Genomic DNA, 13,088 nt, shown 5'->3' on the forward strand with positions numbered 1-13,088 from the left:
ATGGCTGCTTTCCTGGGACAAGGGCAGAGGTGAGTAGTTGCTATGGAGACCTTATGGCCCACAAATCCCAAAATATTTTCTATTTGGAATCTTTACAGAAAAAAGTTTGCTGATTCCTTTTTTGGTCTTTTTACTATTTCAGATGATGCTGCCATGATACTTTAATATGTATATATATATATATATATATATATATATCAGTTGCACTTGTGAATTTCTGTAGGATGAATGCCTATAAGCGGAATTGTTAGCTTGTCTTGTGTCAGCACTTGTCATTTTGATAGGTATTACCAAACAGAGAAGTTGAACCAAGTTTTACTCTCTCAGTGCACAGCCACCACGGTAATAATAATGTGATACTTGCCAATCTGTTCAGTGAAACACGGTACTCATTGTAGTTTTAATTCATTTCTCTGATTATGAATAAGCTTTAGCATCTCTTCTTAATTCTAAAAAAATCTTTTATTTTTCATTTTAATTCCTCCTGAGTGTCCAGCGCACTCAGGACCGGGGACTTGGCCGCTCCCACCAAGTGGGATGCTGGGTGTGGCCCCGGCGGGAGGCGGGTGGCGGGGACCCCTAGGACCCTCCTCCCTCTCTCCCTGGCCACGGAGCCCCGCCCCGAGTCCGCCCCGGGCGGGTCGGGGCGGAGCACGTGGGCCTGTGGGCGGTGCCGAGCTGCCCGATTTATTCCGGTCCCAGAGAAGCCGGAGCGAAAACTCGCGGGTCCCGAGCGTCCAGCACGTCGCCTGCGCCCCCTCACTATGCAGGACCCCCGCGTGCTGGCCGCGCTGTGCGGCACGCTGCTCTGCGCCTCCGGCCTCTTCGCCGCTTCGGGTGAGTGGCCCGCGCCGCCCTCTCGCGCTCGCCCCTCCTCTCCGCGTCTCTCGGAAGTTCTCCGCGGCGCCCTCCCTCCGCCTCCCTGTTGACAAACTTGGGCAAAGCGCGGGGGACCCGCGCCGGGAGGCTTCTCCGACTGCGCCCTGGCCGGAGAGGTGGGGAGCGCTCGGCCTCGCTGCTCTCCGTGCTGGAACTTTTAGCCAGTGATTGAGGGTGGCGCGCTGGGTGGGGACGCGGGACACCGGGTGACAGCCCTGCGCCCTCAGGGATGCGGCATACACATAACAAAGGAATCCGCTGCGTCGGGCCTCTCTTTTCCCCTCTGTAAAATGAGGACCTTTAACTGTGGCTGACTCTCGAATCCTTCCACCGCTTTTGAAACGAAGCGTTTTCTTCGACCAACTTTCCCCGGCAACTTCCACCTGGCTGGACAGTTCTTTGGATTTTTGCGCCCCCGCTTGTCCGGGTCTGGTCAGATAAGGGAAGGGCTAGGGAGTCGGTGCGGTCGCCTGGGCTCCAGGTGGATCCGGCAGGGGGCCAAGAGACTGGGGAGGAACTTTGAAAGGGCTGCCTCCTGGTGGGGAGTCTCCCGACTCCCTCCCTCCGGTGGCCTTGGCCGGGTGCTGTATCTTCCGTGGTCCTCCTCCTCCGCTTAGAGGCCCCCAGTGGACAGCTGGGCCTCCGGCGGTTCCTGGGGATGCCTCATCTCCTTCGCAGTGGGACCGCTGTGAAAGTGGTGCCCACTGAAGGTGAGGGTGAGGGTAAGGGCTCTTCAGATAGCTCCTCCATCATTTTCTCATAGAAATGAGACTACAGCCCTGCCGTCCTATAATGAGTGGGACCCCCGCCTTCCCCGAAGCTGAACTGGTTCTTCCCAGCCACCCGGCAAGATGAGTGGGTCTTCAAAGCCCGGTTCCACCTCCCCTCTGGGCCCCCAATTAAATGTTCCCCAAGCAGATGACCCTGTGGAAATTTACCGAAGAGCTGCATCCTGAAATCCCAAATGACTTTGTAGAGGGTGATCTGTCCCCCCACCCCACCCGCATGAGGAGGGGACTCACCTCCTCTACTTTGTGCGGGTTATTCTGCCCCAGACAGTCTAATGCTTGGCCCGGTAGAGGACACCCTCCCTCCCCCATCCCTATACCACTGTTTAAACCCTCCCCCCAGTAGTATAGGGGGAAGGTGCCCTAGGGAAGGAGGAAAGAAGTCCCTGTTGGGTTGGGGGAACCCAGGTCTTGGCCATTCCCAGCTTCTGGAGCCTCTGTGTGAGGCTTGCCTGTGGCCTGCCAGGTCAGAGGAGGGGATTAACCTGCTATTTAAAGCCAATGACTAATAGCTCTTTGGGAGCTGCCTTAAGCTCCCCAGGCCCCTGTGAGGTGGAGCTCTGAGGGCTGTGTTCATTAATGGTGTTGCCTGAGGAGCTGGGCAAGCCTGAGCTCCCTGGGGCTTTGAGATGTCAGAAAGACCCTTTATTCTGGGGTGGGTGACTATGGGGGGGTTCTCCTGTTTTAGCCAAATAGCAGGTTTGGTTGTGCGGTCTTGAGAAGGCCCTCTGGGATTCTACCGTCCTTAGAGGACCCTGGTTAGGGCCAGCTAACCCTGGAGGAGGGCTGCAGTTCACTGGTTGACATCAGAGCCAAGAGACTGAGGATGTGCTGGAGTAAGGAGGGCTTCCAAGGGAGTGGGCCAAGAACCCTGCTTTCAATGGGCTCCTTTCTGGGTGTGGGAATAGGAGCAGGATATGAGCACTGCCCTACATACAGTCCTACAGACCACAAACCCAGGTGCCTATCTCAAGATAGCCGCTGCCGCTTTCTCTTTCTCTTCCTTCTCCTCCTCTTCCTCCCCCTTCCTGCCTTCTCCTGTGTTCTTCATCTGAGCTGATAATGCACATGTCACCCAGGGCCCCATCCAAAAGCCGTAATGACCTCTCCAGCCTTCCTCCTACCTCTAAAAACTCTTGCTCCACAGTGTCTCTCAAATCCATCCTTGCCCCTCACTCTTTTGATCTGACTTCCTCCTTCACCATTCATCCAGAGGGATCGGTCTGCAGCCACCAAACCCTCCCCATCTCAGGTGAGCCTGTCAGTGACTCTGAAGGTGGGATTTTCAACCTTCTTCCAAGGATTAAAACTGGTTTCCCTCATCCTACCTCACATTTGAGAGAGTGTGTGTTCCTGTTGGACAATGCTGTGGAGACTGAAGGAAAGTTAGAAGCTACTAATTGCAAAATCTAAACTTGCAATCTTTTTTTTCTTTTTCTTTTTTTGGTGGTACTGGGCATGGAACTCAGGGCCTACCACATGCTAGGCAATTTTATATACTACTGAACTACTTCCCTTGCCCTTTTTATTTGCTTTTGTGAGAGGGTCTCCGTTAAGTTGCTATGGCTGGCCTTGAACTTTCTGTCCTCCTGCCTTAATCTACTGAGTAGCTGGGATTATTGGCATGTGCCACCGTGTCCTCCTAAACTTGTCATTCTTAAGATCTTTCCTGGTCTGGCCCAAACTACCCTTTCAGATACATCTTACTATTCTCTAACACAGCATGCCCTCAGTGCTTCTGCTTTTCTAGAATGTTCTTCTGTCCTTTCCCAGCTTGAGACCTTCTCATTTTGTCTTTTAGATGCAGCTCAAATGTCCCCTCATTTGTAAAACTTACATCTCCCTGGAAGAAATCAGACTCTGGTGGCCCCTGTGCACTTTTCTGCTAGTGTGTGGCACTTGTTTATCATCTGTTGACTGGCCTTCCTCTTCCCCACTGGCTTCTCAAGGACTGGGCTGCATCTGGCTTTCCTGTTTCAGGGGCCTCACATGTTCATGGTAGTTGACCCTCCAAACATTAATGGAATGATTAAGTAGGGACTGCCATTGTAGGTGACTTCTGCGACTCCAGCCTGTGCCTGAATGGTGGGACCTGCTTGATGGGCCAGGACGAGGCCCTCTTCCACTGCCTCTGCCCTGAGGGCTTCACAGGCCTCATTTGCAACGAGACCGAGAAAGGTACCTGCCTGCAAGGGCCTGCTTTTCCACCCCAGCCCATAGCTCTTCCCCAAGTAGGCAGGGGTCTCCAGTGCCTTTCCTGATGACTCCTAGCATTGCCCTGGGAACTTCCAGGTCATAAGGAAAGCTGGATGCTTACCTTATTTGGATCCTCCTTGGTTCCAAGCTAACTGAGGCTCCGTCAGGCAGATTGGGAGAAAAGAGAAGGAGGTGGTAGTAGGCTGAATTTGGGCAGAGTGTCCTTTTGGGCTTGGACTGTTTGCTGCTTCCTGTATGTCCTCACCTCCCCACTGATCACCTGCCCATCTTATCTATTCCAGGTCCTTGTTCCCCAAACCCATGTTACCACAACGCTGAGTGCCAGGTGATTGGCGATGCGCACCGAGGGGATGTCTTCACCCAGTACTTTTGCGTGTGCCCACAGGGCTACGTGGGCGTCCACTGTGAGACCAGTGAGTTCTCTGAGTGCCTGCTTCTGAGGCAGACCCTGTCCTGTGCCACAGGCTATAATCTGGCCTGATTTCCTGAGGCAAGGATGCCTTCGGGGAGACTGAGGGGAGGGAGAGCATCTCAGTTAGGCCAAGGTGATAAAGGGCCCTGCTTTCCTCCCCAGGCTTCTTTCTGTTCTCTTAGACTGCCAGCCGGGCCTGACCTCGCTGCAGGGGAGGCAGGGGTTGTGGTGACCCCAGAGGTCATGGGAGTGCTGTTTCCCGAGTCACCACAAACCAGACACACAGTGTTAGAATTAAATCTTGGGGATTTTCTGCCATTAAGGGAAAACAAACACATTCTTAATCTTTAGGGGCCCAGGAGCTTAGTAAATCACGCTTGGTCCAAGTTTGATCTAAAGCTTCCTCATGGAGGGGCGGAGGGGGAGGCTGGGTCATTCTCTCATGGTGTGATGGCCAGAGGCCTGGCGTGTGCAGAGGGGCTGACCCAGTTTGACCTACTCTGTTATCCACATGGCCACAGAATGGCCTGGGTGGGTGCCCAGCTGGCATTGCTGGCAACAGTTTTCCATGCCTACTGGGAGTCCCTCCCTCCTTGGGCCCCAGTCACACCAGGACCCTTTCTTGCCCTCTGTGGGGTGGATGGGTCCACATTTGAGCTTAGGGTTGGGTAGAGTGGGGGGTCCCACGTTCTAGCAAGTCATTTGCTAAACATCTTGGGCTGAGGGCAGAACAGTGACTGGTCCTCCTTCAAGTGGATGTTGGGGTAGGCTCTGGGGCTTGCTGACCTCCAGAAGAAATGGGCTGGGTCCCTGACGACAAGCAGGCAAAGTGCCAGGATGCCCTTCACTTCAGAGGAGGCCGTGGTGAGGGCCCGTGCCTTGGGCTGTGCACTGAGGCCAGACGTATTTGAGGTCCTGGGTGGAAGGATGTGTGTGTGGGTAGTGGAGGTCGCCAAGGAAGATGAGCCCTGGGTGGGGCCAGGTGGGCCACTAATTACCGTCCTGGGAGCAGAGGTAACCATGGGTGTGCCTGAGTGGGAATTACCCACCTAGCCTTCTTTCAGCTTCTCAGCCAGGGGCTGGGTATGGCAGCACCTGGTGTAGAAGGCAGGAGGTGACCACACAGGCAGGGGACCCCCCAGAGGGACTTTGAAGCCCCTCCTTGTTTGTTGTGTGGTCTCTTTCCTGGGGGCCCACATAGAGATCCCCACATTTGGGTCCCTTGGTGTGGACACTGTGGGGTGTGAGGATTGCCCTGGAGGCCCACCTGGGGTCATATCTCTGTATAGCCACTAAGGTCCACTGTATAGCTTGGATCTTAGGCATCTGGCCCCACTTGGCACTTCACCTTCCTTGTGAGTGTGATAGTACCAAGCTCAGCATGAGCATGAGCCTGGGGTATTGGATTAAGAGGTATCAGACTGGGTGTGGTGGTGCGTGGCTGTAATCCCAGTGACTCAGGAGGCTGAGGCAGGAGGATCATAAGTTCAAGGCCAGCCTCAGTAATTTAGCAAGGTCCTGTCTCAAAATAAAGAATGAAAAGGGTTGGGGGTATAGCTCAGTGGTAGAGCACCTCTGGGTTCAATCCCTAGAGTTGGTGGGGGGACAGAGTAGATTTGTCCTGGGTCCTTTGCTTGGCAGCTGGAAGCACTGTACATCTCTGGGGTTGAGAGTCCCAGACTGGTGGGGAGATGGGGGTGTGTGTGAGTGTAGGGTTGGTAGCTGTCCTGGGTCCCTGGTACTATGTTGCTGGGGTAACAATGTAGGTGATGGGGCCGTAGGCAGGGATGTGTTCACAGATGGCTGAGGACTCACAGGCGGAAGGTGTAAATGCTAAAGGGTGGCGTTTTTGCCCCACACATAAAGCTCCTGCCAGTGGGATTCTAGAAAACTCTGGGCAGATTTGCTCATTGCTTTGTGTGTGGTGTGTGTATTGTTCACTACTGTCCGAGGTACCCCTTCTCCTGAAGCCACCCTGTTGGGGAAGCCAGGGGCTGGGCGGGGCATGCTGAAAAAGAGGAGGTCACACTGCATTTTCTCCCACCAGTCCTCGTGGCACTTCAGAAGAGTTGCTGCCCGATTCTCTGTAAGAACAAGGCCCACCTCAGCCTGGAGGGAGACTGCAGCTGCGGGTCATGGCGGTCCTGGCCTGGCCCCTCTCTTCCTTGCTGCGCCTCCCAGGCACCTTTCCTCTGTACCTGTTCCTGGCACTCTGCCCTCATTGTCCCTTTGTGGTCTCTGCTCTTGAGTGAGGGTCTGAGGTTGGCTCTGGCTCTGGCTCTGCAGCAGAGGTCACACTGTCTTACTTTCTTGTCCTTTGGTCCCAGCTGGGCCCTGGGACCTGCTGGGGTGGCCCCCCTCACTGTCCTTCCCTTCCTGCAGGCTGTGCCAAGCCTCTGGGCATGGAGGAGGGTGCCATCGCCGACTTCCAGGTCTCCGCCTCTTCTGTGCACTTGGGCTTCATGGGTTTGCAGCGCTGGGCCCCGGAGCTGGCCCGCCTGCACCGCACGGGCATCGTCAACGCCTGGACAGCCAGCAACTATGACAGGAAGCCCTGGATCCAGGTATGGAGAAGATGCTGACCTGGGCAGGGTGAAGAGAGAAGGTGAGATGGAGGGTTTGCATCTGGGGAGCTCATTCCTGGGGTCCAGGCAACAAGGTGACAGGTTTCCATTGGTGAACTATCTGTAATGGTAGGGAAACCTTGGGGCCTGGGGTAGATGGTTGGGATAAGTAGGGAGCAGGTCCTGGTTATGGAGGGGTTGTTTGTTCTACATGAGGCCTCTGGGGGCCTCCTGTGCTTTCCCCAGCCCTGGCCTAGAGGGCCCGAGGAGCAAACCCCCCACTAGAGCTACTCCTCAGCTGCCCGTCCTGTGTTCTGCTTGGGTTGTCCTCCACTGGGTGGGTGATAAAGAGCTGGGCCAGCCCGAATCCCAGGTAGAAAGACCCTGGGAGATGAGGGTACTATCCTTCTTTCCTGGGTGCAGGTGAACCTGCTTCGGAAGATGCGGGTGACAGGTGTGGTGACACAGGGTGCCAGCCGGGCAGGTTATGCCGAGTACGTAAAGACCTTCAAGGTGGCCTACAGCCTTGATGGACTCAAGTTCCAGTTCATCCAGGATGAACAGCGGTCTGGAGACAAGGTGGGCCTGCTGGGGTTAAGGTCAGCACCTGGTAGGTTTCTAGTCCAGGTCGAGGGCCCCAGAGAGACAAGAGTACCTTGGGTGATTAGCCATGAGGTGAGCCTTGGTTTTTAGAAACTGGTAAAGTCAGAGCGGGGCGCGATGGCACACGCCTATAATCTCAGCAGCTTGGGAGGCTGAGGCAGGAGGATTGTGAGTTCAAAGCTAGCCTCAGCAACTTAGTGAGGCCCTAAGCATCTCAGCGAAACCCTGTCTCTGAATAAAATACAAAACAGGGCTGGGGATATGGCTTAGTGGTTGAATGCCTCTGGGTTCAATCCCTGCTCTCCTAAAAAAACTGATAAAGACAGATTGTGTCCATGTTGTGTGATTACAAGTAATAGCCCCCCTTTTTAGATGAGAATAGAGAGGCTTAAAATAGTGCAATGACTTGTTGTGGTAGTGCTGGTTGAGGTGGGTTTCATTCTGAATCTTCAGAGATACCATGTATAGCTGTGCAGGTTGTATACTGACTGCTCAAGGAGGTCATTACTAAGCAGGTACTATTAAAAATACTTATATTGAATGCTTGTATACTTTTGTCTATAGAAAATTGTCATAATAAAGTATCTTGAGAAAGGAGTGACTTTTCCTAATGTGCACAGAGGCACTCTATCAGTTACAGGTAGCCCTGAATAAAAGATGGAGGTTTATGCTTGGGCCCCATAGTGACCCAGGAAGGAAGGTGTAAGAACAAGAATCTGCTGAGGGCTGTGGGGTGGTCAAAGGAAGCGCTGGTCTCTGAGCCCCTGCCTGCTCTCCCGGCCCTCTGTCTACCTACCAGGCCTAAAGAGGAGGGTGTGGAAGTCCAGGAAGGGGGGCTACTCACACTGATCCCCTCCCTCCTAGGTGTTTGTGGGAAATGTGGACAATAGCGGCCTGAAGATCAACGTGTTCAGTTCGCCCCTGGAGGCACAGTACGTGAGGCTGTTTCCCGTGTCCTGCCGCCGGGGCTGCACCCTCCGCTTTGAGCTCCTTGGCTGTGAGTTGAATGGTGAGTGCTGGGGACCATGGTGAGTTCTGGAGGTGGCCTTTCCTGTCCCCTCTTTTCTTAAGCTGGGTAGTGGCAACAGCAAGTCCTAGGGACCTGAGCTCACATAGGACATACATGCCAGAGGCATCAGCCCAGGTTTTAACTGTCCGCCAACCTGTGCCTGTGGCATTCCACGTACTGAAGAAAAAAGCGTCCTTTCAGTTTTCAGAGTAGTTTCATTCACTCTGGTTGTTTCCTTGAGCTCCTAGAATATATAGCATTAGTTCTGTTTTGCAGATGTCACCTCCAGAGAATGTCTGCTTTGTTCCTTGATGTATTTCTGGTGCCTGATAAATGTTTGATAAGTGAGTGAATGAATGAATGAGGGAAGTGAGACCTAGATAAATGATTTATCAAGAGTACACAGCTGGGAGGTATAAAGCTGGGTATAGAGCCCTGGGCTTCTGACCCCACCTGTCCAGTGCTTTTACTGCAACTTCCTATAGTCTGCATTCAAGGGAAACACGGGGGCTACCAGGATGGTAGGGCGTGAATGCTTTCTGTTGCCCTCTCCAGATTCCCAGATGGGGACCAGAAAGGAACAGATTTCTGATAAGCCAGGAGAAATTCCCCATTGGAGAGGTCTGTGCCTGGCTTGAGCTGATGGGTGCTGTCTCAGCCCAGCTCAGTTCAGCTTTCTTGAGGTTTTTGCAGCCACAGTGCCACCTTCTGGTCACCAGTGGAACTGTAGAGCTCACTAGGCGGAGCCATAGAGCTGAGAGGTGTCTCTTTGCCTTACCCAGGACCTGCCCTCCTGTGCCCTGCATCCCCTCTCTGTGGCACTTCTTCCTGTTATCTCATTTTAGATAGCATCTAGTACTTCTCAGAACTGAGTTCTGTGATTTTCTGGGTTCCTCTTTGTTGTGCTGTACTGGGGGTGGAACCCTGGGCCTTGTGCGTGGTAGGCAAGAAAGCTCTACCACTTTCCCAGCCTTTTTAATTTTTTATGTTGGAACACAGGTCTCTAAGTTGTTGAGGCTGGCCTTCAACTTGCAGTCTTCCTGCCTCAGCCTCCCTTGCCATCGGGATTGCAGGTGTGCTGCACTGCACCTGGCTACCACTTGCTTTTTTTTTTTTTTTTTTAAGGATAAACTGTAGTGATAAGACCCTCTCCCAGGGTCACAGATTTTTGAGCATCTCATTTAAGTGGGGTTAGAGACTGCCTTCTGCTAAAAGGAAATTTGAGCAGCTGGTAAAGGATGGAGCCAGGTCTGTGCTCCTCTCCTTGGAGTCCCTCACTCCTTACAGTCTTAACCTGAAGATTTGGTTCTTAAGGCTGCCATAGTAAAGTATCTTGAGAAAGGAGTGTCCCTCCAAGGGACAGGCAGTTGTGGGGCAGGGACCCCTCCAGGTGTGAGACACACCCATCATTCTTTGGAGAGTTTTATCTCTTGCCCATCCCCAATTGTTCTGGCCAGGCACAGGTGCAGATGTGAATGCAAAATATTCCAGCACATTCCTGGGTGTTTGGGGTGGGTCGGGGTGCAGCAAAGGCCACCTTCTTAGGCCAGTCCCCCCAGGCCCATGTGACAGTATCCCCAAAACATTTGAGTGTACAAAGGCTCTATAGTAGAAATTAGATGAAGTGCTGCTGGAGAAGGTACAGGAACATCCCTGAACACCGGAGATTCTCTGACTTTTCTGCTTTCCAACTGTTGGAGGGCGGGACTATTGTCTTGCGCATTATGGAGCTGCCACCACGCAGGCCTTGGTTGTGTCTGGCAGGGGGCATGGTGGATAGGAGTCTGTGTGTGGTGTATGCCTTGGGTACGATGCTTAATGTCTCTTAGCCTTGATTTTCTCATCTGTAGAATGGGGTTGCTAATATCTACTTCCTTCAGGTTTTTCTGTGGCTGAAGTAAGTGAAGGACTGAAGGAAGCACTGGGTACATGGCATGGTGGTAGTTAATGTTTTGGATGATAGTCCCAGAATCAGTAGTGTGGCCAGCAGGCATGCAGAGGAAGGGGGAGTGCCAGAGGAAGGAGGAGGGAGATGTCAGTGAGGTGGTCAGGGCAGGCTTCTTGGAGGAGGTGTCTTTCTAGTCCGGTCTGAAGGTGGAGCTGGGGCTGCCAAAGGAGAAGAGCCGTGGCTGCGGAGATGTCTTGGGTGATGTTGGGGTGGAGCTAAGACCGGCTGAGATGAGAAGAGAGCTAAGCAGGCAATGACAAGTACAGCAGTTGTCCCTTGAAGGCAGGTGGAACTTTTTTCTGTTGTCAGGATACCAAGGCTGGTGTGGAGGTGCATGCCCATGTCCCGGCTGCTTAGGAGGCTGAGGCAGGGGTTCAAGACCAGCCTGGGCAACATAGTGAGACCCTGTCTCCAAAAAAACAAAAGCAAGAAAATAAAAGAAAGACTGCCAGGGACACATTGGGGCCCATGGTTCTTCCCCTTCATTGCCTTGTGCTCATGCCCTGGGGAGCTGCGGATCCCAGATCCGGGTGACAGCCCCCTGTCTGCTTGCTGGCAGGATGCTCTGAACCTCTGGGCCTGAAGGACAACACCATCCCCGACAAGCAGATCACAGCCTCCAGCAGCTTTAAGACCTGGGGCCTGCGTGCCTTCGGCTGGTACCCCTTCTACGGGCGGCTGGACAGGCAGGGCAAGTTCAATGCCTGGACCGCCCAGACCAACGATGCCTCCGAGTGGCTGCAGGTGGGTCCGGCCCCTCCTGGGCTACAGGCTGGTCTGGTGGGATCAGGTGGGTCTGCCAGGTCTCCGCCCAGCCCAGGCCTGTGCTCCCCAAGAGACTCTCTGCAAAGCCTTGTTTGTCTTTGACTTTTCTTTTTCTTCCTCCCAACACGCCCCACCTTTCTCTTGCTCCTGCTCCCACGAAGACCCCCTGGTGGAGAGAGGGTGCATGTGTGTAGAGTAGAGCCACATGTGGGCAAACAGCAGGGCAGGATGGAGGAGGGACCCCCCGTGTCCTGGGACCTTTCCGTATGCACATAGGACAGATGTCCTCTGACTTATGTAACTGAGACATATTGAGTGATGGAAAACCAGAGCTTGTGTTAGAAATGGGGAAACTGAGTCCTGGCAGGATGAGGATCTGCTGGGGCTTGTGCTGGGTGGCAGGGAGTTTCCTTTGCAACCTTGATCTTGGGACGTCTGTCCAGGGGCAGTTTCCCCACAGTGGTGAGAGATGGGGGCAGGTGTCTGTCTCTGGATCCAAGGAGCTGGCCAGGAGTCGGGTTCCAGGAGGGGCTGCCTGCCTTGGCAGGGATTGCTGTAGAGTCAGCCAAGCCCTAGCTTTATTGAAGTGCAGTGCCCAGTACTATGGGTGGTATTATGTGTGCCCATTTTATAGATGAGGAAGCTGAAGCTTGGCCAAGGAAAGTAGCTTTCCCCAAACAAATCATGCCCCAGTGCACCTGCCTCTTTCCACCTTCCTGGAGATGGTGCAAGCCAAGAAAATGTGCGTGGTTTTCCCTGTAGGTTGACCTAGGTTCCCAGAAAGAGGTGACAGGCATCATCACCCAGGGGGCCCGTGACTTTGGCCACATCCAGTACGTGGCAGCTTACAAGGTGGCCTACAGTAACGATGGTGTGAACTGGACCGAGTACAAGGAACAAGGGGCCGCGGACAGCAAGGTGGGTGTCTGTCCAGGGCCTTCCCCTCACTATTCCCAGGGCACCGTGGGAGGGAGGCTGACTCTGGGGTACTCCTGACACCCCCTCTGCCTCCAGGTCTTCCCTGGAAACTTGGATAACAACTCTCACAAGAAGAATATGTTTGAGACACCTATCTTTGCCCGCTATGTGCGCATCCTGCCTGTGGCCTGGCACAACCGCATCACGCTGCGCCTGGAGCTGCTGGGCTGTGGCGATAGGCCCAGCCAAAGTAGTAAGGGCCGTTGAGGCTGCTGGGCCACCTGCCCCTCCCAGAACCTCCTGCCTCCTGTGGGCCATGCCTCTTTGGACCTCCTTTCTGATTGTAGTGGGGCTGGGGGTAGGGAGGGCAGTGGGGCTTCACAGGAGATGCCAACAGGCAGTCCCCTCCCTCCCTCCCTGTCCTCACCGCCACCCTCCATCTTCCACTGTCCCTGGCGCCCAGCACTCCTGCCATCTCGTTTTCTCAGGCACTGTGGAATTGAGTAGGTCTGGGATGGACAGGGAGGGGCGGGCTCAGGACTGTGGGTTCCCTACACCTCTCCAGAGTCCCCCACTCCAGGCTCTGGGTCCACTCTGCCAGGGTCACCTTGAACACCTTTCTGCACACCACACTCCCATGTCCCCAGAGGAAGCCGTGAGGCACAGCTTGGAAGTAACAGGCTGCTGCCTCAGGCCTGCCGCTGCACCCACCTGGCAGTACTTCCCCTTTATTCCCCTGGAGACCCCTCTGGACCTTTGTCCCGAAGCCCTAGGAAGACAGAAGTTGGGGGGGGCATTCTGTGGACAGATGGGGGAGCCAGCTGGGCAGGGAGGTGGGCAGTCTGGGTGGGCGTGGGGGCCTCTGTGCCGGCTCTTCACCCACGAGCACACAGGCAGCTTCCAAAATATATTTGTATTCTCCACTGGAATTCTTGCCATGCTTCATCATTGTCCTGTCGAAATGGAACTTGACTGGCCTTGGCTC

General features: G+C 54.2%; 1 protein-coding gene across 4 annotated transcripts; it reads left to right on the forward strand.

Moving 5' to 3' along the window:
* Positions 1–661: 661 nt before the first annotated feature.
* On the forward strand, positions 662–13,032 carry Mfge8 (milk fat globule EGF and factor V/VIII domain containing). 4 transcript variants are annotated; one of them, XM_005320125.5, is made up of 9 exons: positions 664–837; positions 3,720–3,845; positions 4,166–4,297; positions 6,679–6,860; positions 7,284–7,439; positions 8,328–8,472; positions 10,980–11,164; positions 11,948–12,103; positions 12,200–13,032. In XM_005320125.5, exons 1-9 carry the CDS (start codon positions 765–767, stop codon positions 12,368–12,370), a joined length of 1,326 nt encoding a protein of 441 aa, XP_005320182.2. In that variant the 5' UTR covers positions 664–764; the 3' UTR covers positions 12,371–13,032. The 4 variants fall into 4 exon arrangements, with proteins under 4 accessions (XP_005320183.2, XP_005320182.2, XP_077907312.1 ...); XM_078051186.1 differs by lacking the exon at positions 664–837 and adding an exon at positions 888–995; XM_040274519.2 differs by lacking the exon at positions 664–837 and adding an exon at positions 1,523–1,589.
* The last annotated feature ends 56 nt before the right edge of the window (positions 13,033–13,088 follow it).

The sequence above is a fragment of the Ictidomys tridecemlineatus genome, chromosome 5, assembly GCF_052094955.1.
Source record: "Ictidomys tridecemlineatus isolate mIctTri1 chromosome 5, mIctTri1.hap1, whole genome shotgun sequence".
In the NCBI taxonomy this organism is placed as follows: domain Eukaryota; kingdom Metazoa; phylum Chordata; class Mammalia; order Rodentia; family Sciuridae; genus Ictidomys; species Ictidomys tridecemlineatus.

Coding starts and splice junctions, on each gene's coding strand:
- Mfge8 (XM_005320125.5), top strand. CDS start 765: ATGCAGGACCCCCGCGTGCTGGCCGCGCTGTGCGGCACGCTGCTCTGC. Junction 4,298..6,678: donor GGGCGTCCACTGTGAGACCA/GTGAGTTCTCTG, acceptor CCCTTCCTGCAG/GCTGTGCCAAGCCTCTGGGC. Junction 6,861..7,283: donor ACAGGAAGCCCTGGATCCAG/GTATGGAGAAGA, acceptor TCCTGGGTGCAG/GTGAACCTGCTTCGGAAGAT.